The following is an 11,317-nucleotide window of genomic DNA, read 5'->3' on the forward strand; positions in this document are numbered from 1 at the left end:
TTATGGGTACTGAAATCTTTTATCCAGCTCTGAATCTCACTTTGTCTTCGGGGCATCTCTCGTGGAAGTCTAGTGAATGTGTAATCTCATTTCTCTTGTCATTCCTAATCACCAGTGGCAATAGCCAATAAACCAGTTGCTCCCAAGTCCATGAAGTAATCCTTATTGCTTCTCTAAGCTTCTCCACGACCATTCAACCAATTGCCTTAGTCTATTCTCCTACCTGTTCCCAAATCCAAACCTTAGGTATCTCTGAACTAAACTATTGCTCTATTTTTCTTGTTAGCGTCTCAGAACCCCTCTCACAATTGCACCTGCAGAGTTTTCAGTACTCTACCAGACTTGGCTATGGGAGGGAGAGTCAAACAGAGGCCTACCCATTCCATTCCTAACTTGGTCAGTGGCTAGTGAGTGGAAGGCAATCTGCTATAAGTCAAAATTCACCTGACCTGTGCTGGGCAACAGTGGCACGGGAGAGACCTGAGGGCAGAGACTCAGGCTTACTGCTCAGAAGGCAATGGTAAACTATTTACGTATTTTTATCAAGAAAACACTAATAGATACCCTACCAGAATGCAGATGGAGATGGGGCAACCTGGGAGCGAGATATCCATGGAGTTGCTATGGGTCAGAGACAATGTGGCAGCTTAAGGCAAACGTCTTAGAAGGGTTGGGCCAATTCTTGTGACCCAGTTGAGAAATTATCCATAAGCCATGTCATGGAACAGATCTTCTTAGTAGCTCATTCTTCGATAAGGAATTTCTCAGTAGGGCATCCAGAGAGAGGCTGTTCCAAATCAAAATTCTACCAAATACAGTTTCATCTTGAGAATTAAGACATACTTGGAATTGCTGCAGCATGGCTTAGTGGAAAGAGCACAGGTTTGGGAGTCAGAGGTCGTGGGTTCTAATCCCAGCTCTGCCACTTATCAGCTATGTGACTTTGGGCAAAACACTTAATGTCTCTCTGACTCAGTTACCTCATCTGTAAAATGGGGATGAAGACTGTGAGCCCCAAATGGGGCATCCTGATTACCTTGTATCTACCCCAGTTCTTATAACAGTGCTAGGTAAATAGTAAGCACTTAACAAATACTATTATTATTAATGATATATCTTTTTCATTTTTAATCTGCAAAGATTTTGCATTATTGTCATTATTTTTCAATGACAATAGTATTGTGAGCACTATTAAATGTCAATTCCTGATGTGCCAAATTTGAACTTCAGCAGACTGTATACAAATTAAAGCCCTGGATAGTTTTTAGAGTAATTCTCAATGTTTTTAGACTTTGTTCTCTGCATAGCCACCTACCCTCTTTCTCAACTATACTTTCTCCTTTACTAATGAGCTGTTTACTATTCATCCTTGAATCTCTCCCCCTTTACCCCAAGGAGTCTCCCATCTTTCGACCAACTCACCTCCTCTCTGCCAACTGCTCTTACTTTTTCCATTGCACTTTTCTTCCAAGTTTCCTGCTACCTATTCTATCTTTCAAAAACCAATTCATGCATTCTGCAAAATCCCTCAGTCACTCCGTGTTTCAAACTCTTTCCTTCCCTTTCTCTTCCTTTCATTTTTTCTGTAGTCTAACCTGCTTTCTATAAGAAGTAGCAGTAGCATTATTTTTTAAGCACTTACTGGGTGCACACCACTGTACTAAGTCCTGGAAAAGAGAATGCAGGTGGCCAACCTGTACTACCCAAGCGCTTAGTACAGTGCTCTGCACACAGTAAGCACTCAATAAATATGATTGAATGAATGAATTAGACACAGACACTGTCCCTTGAGGGGCTTACAACCTATCAATAAAAGCATGTGGGGCTGGGGGAGGCAGGGAGAGATTGGTGGGGAGAAGACTGGATATGGACATAAAGAAAGCAATGAAATGCTAAAATATTAAAACAACATAAGGAATAAAGACAAATGTGCAGTGCATAAAATATGCTTCCTGTTTAATCTCTGTATTTCGTTTTGTTTAGATTTGTAATTTCCCATTATCAGTTGTTCTTCTGAACCTTTTCCCAAGTTGACCTACATGAACTGAAAAAACTCTGGTGTCTAGAAGCCAACCCCAGACTTTTATTTCCTTTAAATCAATCACAGCTCAATAATAAGTCTAGTCCTTCTTTAAATCTTCTCTAATTAATATCAATTGTACTCTGGCATATCAATATAATTCCCACCATCCCCTACATCTGAATTCAGAGGTGATTTCCCCACAATTTCCTTGCTGCATTAATGATCTTACCCAATATACAGAGACTCCCAGTTACCCTTTCAAAACTTCATTGGCACGTACTGTAACATTGTTAATGGCATTAGATAAAATCTGGATTCATAAATAAAGTCTCCTGGTATCACGTCCTCTTTACCAGCAGCCGAGTGATAGCTGACATTCCTTTTGAGGTGCCTTTACAGCATTTCTTATAAAATTCCTCTAAGCAATTTCCCATTAGGCTGTATAAACACTGTTGATAGGAATCACCTAATTATATTTCAGTTAAAGTGGAAAGACTTTAGAAAGACTATTCCAAACTTCACAAAGTCCATAAACTTAGCTATAAATTTATCTCCTCATATGTGAAAATCTTAGGATGGGACTGAGCAGAACCCAGTGGTGTGAAAAGTGAGCAATAAAAATCTTAGGATAGCTAAACTAGGAAAGTCAATAATGAGACAGGATTATTGTCAAGAAGAGGAGATTTGGGAGACACTAGAAATGTCACATCAAGTACGAGTATGGTCCCTATGCAGGGATCTACTTATCGGAGTTTGCCTGTTGTCCAATTGACATTATGTCAATTGCAAAACCTGGGCCCTGTTGCTTCTAAGTTGAGAGTAGGTTCTATTTCCAGAGAGGAAAAGACAGAGCCTAACAAATGCAATAAGCCTCACTGCTCTCCATATACAACCCAGTCCATTCATTCATTCATTCATTCATTCAATCGTATTTATTGAGCACTTACTGCGTGCAGAGCACTGTACTAAGCGCTTGGGAAGTACAAGTCAGCAACGTATAGAGACGGCCCCTACCAAACAGCGGGCTCACAGTCTAGAAGGGGAAGACAGACAACAAAACAAAACATGTGGACAGGTGTCAAGTTGTCAGAATAAATAGAATTAAAGCTACATGCACATCATTAACAAAATAAATATAATAGTAAATATGTGCAAGTAAAGTAGAGTAATAAATCTGTACAAACATGTACAGGTGCTGTGGGGAGGGAAAGGAGGTAAGGCGGGGGGAATAGGGAGGAGGAGAGGAAAAAGGGGGCTCAGTCCAGGAAGGCTTCATGGAGGAAGTGAGCTCTCAGCGCGGTTTTGAAGGGAGGAAGAGAGCTAGCTTGGCCAATATGTGGAGGAAGGGCATTCCATGCCAGGGGAAGGATGTGGGCCGGGGGTCGACAGTGGGACAGTCAAGAATGAGGTACAGTGGGGAGGTTAGTGTCAGAGGAGTGGAGGGTGCAGCCTGGGCTGTAGAAGGAAAGAAGGGTTCTAAACTGTGAGCCCACTGTTGGGTAGGGACCGTCTCTATGTGTTCCCAACTTGTACTTCCCAAGCGCTTAGTACAGTGCTCTGCACACAGCAAGCACTCAATAAATACGATTGAATGAATGAATGAATGAGAAGAGTGGTGAGGTAGGAGGGTGAGAGGTGATGGAAAACCTTGAAGCCAAGAGTGAGGAGTTTTTGCTTGATTTGTAGGTTGATAGGCAGCCACTGGAGATTTTTGAGCAGGGGAGTAACGTGCCCAGAGCAATTCTGCACAAAGATGGCTCGGGAAGCAGAGTGAAGTATAGACTGAAGTGGGGAGCGACAGAAGGATGGGAGATCAGAGAGGAGGCTGATGCAGTAATCCAGTCGGGATAGGATGAGAGATTGGACCAGCAAGTTAGCAGTTTGGATGGAGAGGAAAGGACAGATCTTGGTGATGTTGCAGAAGTGAGACCGGCAGGTTTTGGTGACAGATTGGATGTGTGGGATGAACAAGAGAGCAGAGTCGAGGATAAAACCAAGGTTGCGGGCCTGTGAGATGGGAAGGATGGTAGTGCTGTTTACAGTCATGGGAAAGTCAGGGAGAGGGCAGGGTTTGGGAGGGAAGATAAGGAGTTCAGTCTTGGACATACTGAGTTTTAGATGGCGGGCAGACATCCAGATGGAGATGTCCTGAAGGCAGGAGGAGATAAGAGGCTGGAGGGAGGAAGAGACACCAGGAGCGGAGATGGAGATTTGTATGTCATCATCGTAGAAATGATAGTTGAAGCCATGAGAGCAAATGAGTTCACCAAGGGAGTGAGTATTGATAGAGAACAGAAGGGGACAAAGAACTGACCCTTGAGGATCCCTTATAGGAAGGGGATGGGAGAGGGAGGAGGAGTCCGCAAAGGAGACTGAGAATGAATGGCTGGAGAGATAAGAGGAGAACCAGGAGAGGACGGAATCTGTGAAACCAAGGTTGGATAGCATGCTGAGGAGAAGGGGGTGGTCCACAGTGTCGAAGGCAGCTGAGAGGTCGAGCAGGATTAGGATAGAGTAGGAGCCGTTGTATTTGGCACGCAGGAGGTCATTGGTGACTTTTGAGAGGGCAAGTTCTGTGGAGTGTAGGGGACAGAAGCCAGATTGGAGGGGAGAGAGCTGGCGTTGAAGAATTCGAGGCAGTGAGTGTAGGCGATTCGTTCTAGGGGTTTGGAAAGGAAGGGTAGGAGAGAGAAAGGGTGATAACTAGAAGCGACAGTGGGGTCAAGAGAGGGTATTTTTAAGATGAGGGAGACGTGGGCATGTTTGAAGGCAGAGGGGAAGGAACCAGGGGAAAGTGACCAATTGAAGATGGAAGTTAAAGAGGGAAGGGGAGAGAGATTTGATAACATGAGAGGGAATGGGGTCTGAAGCACAGATGGATGGAGTAGCACTTGTGAAGAGGGATGAGAGCTCATCTGAAGATGCTGCTGGGAAAGATGGGAGAGTGGCAGAGAGGGTTGAGAGAGGGGGGTTGGAAAAGGGAGAGGAGTGACTTTGGGGAGCTCCGACCTGATGGAGTTAATTTTACTCATTTAGATGACTTGAGTATTTCTAAGTGGACCTTTGGCCAGCATTTTGTTCCCTGTAGTTCGTGCCCTGTGCTCTACTTTCTGTCTTCGTTTGAAATTACAGTATTCTGATAATGTATTGTCTCACTGGAATGGTATACTTTCAATAATATTTGTAAAGCACTTTCTAATGCCAAATTTGGGTCATTGCTAATCTACATGTGGAGTAAGGTCCATAAGAATCTAGAAGGAGAGAGGCATTTAAGAGGGAAAGATGATTCTGATTACTTTATCTAATCAATCAATCATTGGTATTTATTGGGTACTGACTGTGTGCAGAGTACTGTACTAAACGCTTGAGTGAGTAAAAGACAATAAAGTTGGCAGACACGATTCCTGCCCAAAACCAGCTCCAACTCTGGGGCTTGTTCACCTTTCCAATGTGTGGTGAGATGCTAGCTATACAATCTGTATGATATACTGTTTTAATATAACTAAAACTTCTAACTCTACTATAGTTTCATCTCTGTGATTTCCACCCAGATATACATTTAACTGTAATAACTGTGAACCATCTCATTTTTTATTAATGGAAAATTTTCAACTATTGTTATCTCTTTTTTCAAATGATATTTAATAGTGTTAAATGGTATTTATTATTAAGGGCAACTTAAATAGTGATTACTTGTACATTGCATCATTAGAATTACTAAAAATATTTTTATCTCTACCCAACAAAATGAAAAAATCCTCACTGAAGTCTAGATTATCAAGACCGTGTCTTCACCATGGCTATCACTTTTTTATGGTATTTGCTATGTACCAGGGACTCTGCTATGTGCTGGGGTTGATACAAGTTAATCAAGATGGACACAACCCATGTCCTACATGGGGCTCAGAGTCTAAACCCTCATTTTACAAATGAGGTAACTGGGCACAAAGAAGTTAGGTGTCTTGCCCAAGGTCACAAGGCAGACAAAGGTCAGAGTCAGGATTAAAACTCAGATCATTCTGAATCCCTGGTTCGTGCGCTAGCCACTAGGACAGGCTGCTCCACATCCGGGCAGTCCAATTAATCAATACTTCACAACATCGCTAAAGTCTGCCCTTTCCTCTCCATCCAAACTGTTACCATATTAATACAAGCACTTCTCCTATCCCATCTTGATTACTACATCAGCCTCCTCACTGAACTCCTCGGCTCCTGTCTCTCCCCATTCCAGTCCATACTTCACTCTGCTGCCCAGATCATTTTCTTACAAAAATGTTCAGTCCATGTTTCACACCAGCCAAAGACCTCCAGTGGTTGCCCATCCATCTCTGCATCAAACAGAAGCTCTTTACCATAGGCTTGAAACCACTTAATCACCGTACACCCTCATACCTCACCTCGCTACTCTCCTCTCACTTTACTCCTCTAATGCTAACCTATTGACTGTACCTCAATCTCCCCCATTTCACCGCTGACCTCTCACCTACCTCCTGGCACTGCCCTAGAACACCCACCCTCTTCATATACACCAGACAATTAATCTCCATTATGTCAAGCAATATTGAAGTCACATCTCTTCAAAAAAAGCTTCCTAGGTTAAACCCTCATTTCTTGTTCTCCCCCTCCCTTCTACATTGCCCTGATTTGCTCCTTTTATCCATTCCCACCCAGCCCCAAAGCACATATTTATTCATTTAAATGAATGTCTGTCTCCCCCCTAGACTGTGAGCTCACTGTGGGCAGGGAATGTGTCTTTTATATTGTTTAGCTGTACTCATCCAAGCGCTTAGTACACTTTTCTGCACACAGTAAGTGCTCAATAAATATGATTGATTGATGGACTGAAGCAGAGCACTGTACGAAGCCCTTGAGAGAAAACAATATAACAGGTGTTGGTAGACATGTTCCCTGCCAACTAGGATCTTACAGATTATGGGAGGAGATTTTATAGTCCAGGAATCATCTACCCTTCATGTTGAGCAAGAGCTTAATGGCCTAGTGTTTTCCTCAACAGCCAAACCCACAATGGAAAAAAAATAGCCTCTCCTGGCCATGGAGGCTTTAATGAGTGCTCTACTATATACTACCTCTTGGTTACTTGGATCTGCTCTAGACAGTTCCACTTCACTTGGACCACTTTATCAAAATTCAATCAGATTATGTGATTGTTTAATCACACCTGGTACCTAATTAATAATAATCACTGTATTTATTATAAGGCCTTTGATTCTGTGGAACACTAGAAACTCTGGAGCACATTAAGGAAAATGGGCATGCCAGATCATTTAATTCCATTATTACAGAACTGGAATACTGAACATGAGGCTACAATAACAACAGAATATGAGAAACAGATTGATTTCCCATTAGAAAGGGTATAAGACAAGGATGTGTCTTAATGCCTTATCTGTTCATCCTAAATACCAAATACATTCAGGGCTTAGAACAGTGCTTTGCACATAGTAAGCACTTAATAAATACCATCATTATTATATTGAGAGAAGCTGGATTGTATGAAGACTAACATGGAGTAAAGATCGGAAGAAGGAATATAAGCAACCTTTGTTATGCTGACGAAACCACCCTACTAGCAGAAAGTGAAGAAGATTTGAAGGGCTTATTATTTAAAGCTGAGGAACAGAGCAAAAAGATGGGCCTATATTTGAATTTCAAAAAAAAACAAAGATCATGACAACTAGAAGTTTTAACACATTTGTAGTGGATGGAGAGAAAATTGAAATAGTTGACAATTTTTCTCTCCTGGGCTCGATAACCAGTAATGAAGACTTGCTATGAAGAGCCTGGAAAAAGTCATGAAATGGGCTGGTGTACCAAATGCTACAAAAATACAAATTGTTAATTCTATGGCGTTTCCAATGACATTGTAAGGATCCAAAAGCTGGACAGTGAAAAAACATGATAGAGAGAGAATCAATTCTTTTGAAAAGGGAGTTGGAGAAGACTTTTGTGAATACCATGGACTGTCTGAAAAACGAACAAATGAACTTTGGAGTAAATTAAGTCGAAGTGGTCTTTGGAAGGCCAAATGGCTCGATTTAGATTAGCATATTTTGTACACATAATCAGGAAGGCTAATTCTCTGGAGAAGACACTAATGCTGGAAAAAGTCCAGGGAAAATATGGAAGAAGAAGACAAGCAGCTAGATGGATCGAGACCATGCAGCAATAATGGAAGAACCGTTAAAAAGTTTACAGATTATGACAGAAGTCAAGACGTTCTGGAGAAAATATATCCATAGAGTTGCCATGAATCAGAAATGACTACATGGCACTTGATAATAATAATACCTATGTGCCAGGCACTGTACTAAGCTCTGGGTTGTATACAAGCAAATCAGGTTGGACACAGTCCATTCCACATGTGGGGTTCACAGTCTCAATCCCAATTTTACAGATGAGGTAACTGAAACCAGAGAAGTCAAGTGACTTGTCCAAGGTCACACAGCAGATAATGGTGGAGCCAGAATTAGAACCTATGAAAGTCTGACTTTCAGGCCCAGGCTCTATCCACAACACCATGCTTCTTCTCATTGTTCTTAAATAACTACACACACCCATTTATAGTTAATATTGTACTATTCCTTTATACTTAGTGCTTAGTACAGCACTTTGATTCGTAGGAGCTCAAGAAATACTATTGATTTATTACAACAATCTCAAGACCCTTCTCTTCTCACCCCGTATTTGAAGGATGTGATGTCTGCTCTGTAGGATGTCTTAAAATATAGAGAAAAGCGGGTTCAGATGGAAATTAGTTGGTATTTTATTCAGTTAGACAAGTATTCTAATTAATTAACCAGAGAAATTGAGTTTGAGCATAATAGAATGGTTGAAGCCAGAAGAGATGGCATGGGTTGTGTCTACATACTCTGTTGTACTGTACTTCCCAGGCTGTTACTACAGTGCTCAGTACACAGTAAATGTTCAGGACATACAACTGATTGATTGATTGACTGACTTATAGAAGACCATTGTGAGTAGGATCAGGATTAGAGGAAGACCCAAGATTAAAAGTAAAATGGAAGAATGGAGGTGGGTAAGTGAATTAACCTAAGTGGAAGGATAGAAAAATCTGCACTGAGCACCTCTCCAGACCCCTCAGGACCAAACAGGACAAGAGAGCTAAGATAAAGATGAATATGTACTGAGTGAAACTCTAATAGGTAAACTCAGAGTAATTCAAGGTATGCCTCTCTGACCAATGTACCTGAGGTTCATTGCAAAAGTCATGAATGAACTCAGGGGACTTTGAGAAAACGAAGTACTCCTACTAAAGCATGATAAACACCTGCTCTGATTCATTTTTCAACTTCACAGCATAGCATTAGCTACCCCCTACCTACCTCTTGTTTTTCGTATTAAACTTAATACCAAGATTATAAGAATTTTATTATATTTTCTTACTTTTATTCCATAATAACACTTTAACACTGCGGTTTCCAGGTTAAAAAAAAACCCCACTATCAAGTGATCTAGGGATTCATTTCCCAAATGCCACCGAGTATTTAATTCTCAAAGATTTTCTTAGAATCCATAAAAACAATACTTTCATGACTGGGAAAGGTTTTACTTTCCATTTGGTCATGTCAGACTTCTTTCATGGTGGTCATGGGAATGGGTAGGGTGCCTGAGTCTAGGATTAGCAGAGTGAAAGATTCAATGGCTTGTGGTTTAGGCACTCCCAGGTGTGATGTGTGTTTGATCTAAATAAAATATGGGACCTTTCTTTCTTCTGAAAACTATGAAATTTATTCAACCCCTTTCCATCTAATGCTGACCAGCATCATTGAAAATCTGATCATCCATATTGTTACTGTAGTGGGGAACTTGGTCATTACACTTTCAAGTATTTTGACAATGGTTTCTCTCCCCACTTTTGAAGTCATTGCCATGCTCCCAGTCCGGTATGACAGCAACTCCACTTTCCACTTGCAGCAAATGAAAGGCAAGACACTAATGGTAGCTGGAAATGACACTTTGCTATCAGAATTCATTGTTTTTGGATTCACTGATGACCAAAAATTACAAGCCATCCTTTTTGGACTCTTTCTAGTGATCTACATGATTACCTTGGTAGGCAACCTTAGCAGAATTATGTTAATTCAGGCCGGTCCCCAATTGCACACCTATGTGTACTATTTCCTCAGCCACTTGTCTCTCTGACATGTGCTTTTCATTGTCGGTCACTCCAAAGATGCTGGGGAACCTCCTGCAGGGGAAGAGAACCATTTCTTTTGCGGGTTGTGCTGTTCAGTTTTCTCTGGCTGCAACCTTTGGGACCATCAAGTGCTTCTTACTAGCAGTGATGACATATGGTCGTTACTCTGCTATCTGCAGGCCTTTGCTCTACCTGCTCATCATGTCCAACAAGGTGCATTTCCAGCTGGTCATGGTTTCCTATGTAGTCAGCTGTGTCAATGCTGTGATTTTCAAAGGTTCAGTGTTTAGTTTGTCCTTCTGTGGGATGAATGAAATCAATCACTTCTCTTGTGATTTCCCTCCTTTGCTGGGTCTTGCCTGTTCCGACCCCCAAGTGGCTCAAATTTTGAATCCTATCACGTCGATTCTCATTGTTTTGGTCACGATTCTCATCGTAGCCATCTCCTATCTGTGTATCCTCTCTGCAATTCTGAGAATCCACTCCACTGAGGGGAGACACAAGGCTTTCTCCACCTGCACCTCTCATCTGACTGCTGTCACGCTGTTCTATGGGACTCTGTCATTTATTTTTACACAGCCAAACTCCATGTATTCAACGGTTCAGAAGAAAGTGGTGTTTGTGTTCTCTGTGGTGGTGATCCCCATGCTGAACCCCCTGATTTACAGCCTGAGGAACAACGATGTGAAGGAAACTCAGAAGAATATTTGGTTCTTAAAAGATGTTCTGATTGATTGATCCAATGAATAGGAAGCTTTTTTGATCCTCACACTGTTAAGGGAACTGAGGTTAGCTGTGGTACCCGACAGTTTGAAATCGGTATTGGGGTAAAAATCTTCCCTTTGTACCTTTGGCATTTGGGTATAAATGAATATTTATTTATTCTTATTCCAGTTGATGAGGGTATAAGACCTTCCCTCTAACCCTTTCAGTATCTCTCTTAATACTGGGCACGGTCTGGGATTATTACTGCTGCTGCTTTCACCAAACAGTAAGCCAGCCAGGGATAAGGGCAGAGGAAGAAGCATTGCATGGTGGATAGTGCCTGGCCCTGTGAATCAGAAGGTCATGAGTTAGTACCAAGTAAGTACAGTCATTCATTCTATCCTGACTGG

The 11,317-nt window shown here is 41.6% G+C and overlaps 1 protein-coding gene and 1 non-coding gene across 2 annotated transcripts; both read left to right on the forward strand.

Moving 5' to 3' along the window:
- The first annotated feature begins 296 nt into the window (after positions 1 to 296).
- Positions 297 to 434, forward strand: LOC119922806. Its single transcript, XR_005448721.1, has one exon. It is a non-coding gene; the product is annotated as a small nucleolar RNA SNORA7 (small nucleolar RNA).
- A 9,380-nt stretch (positions 435 to 9,814) lies between these two features.
- Positions 9,815 to 10,940, forward strand: LOC119922793 (olfactory receptor 477-like). Its single transcript, XM_038742440.1, is given in 2 exon segments — positions 9,815 to 10,197; positions 10,199 to 10,940. Coding segments are annotated over 2 exon segments (1,125 nt in total).
- Positions 10,941 to 11,317: the final 377 nt, after the last annotated feature.

This window comes from Tachyglossus aculeatus, unplaced genomic scaffold, assembly GCF_015852505.1.
Source record: "Tachyglossus aculeatus isolate mTacAcu1 unplaced genomic scaffold, mTacAcu1.pri scaffold_124_arrow_ctg1, whole genome shotgun sequence".
Taxonomy (NCBI): domain Eukaryota; kingdom Metazoa; phylum Chordata; class Mammalia; order Monotremata; family Tachyglossidae; genus Tachyglossus; species Tachyglossus aculeatus.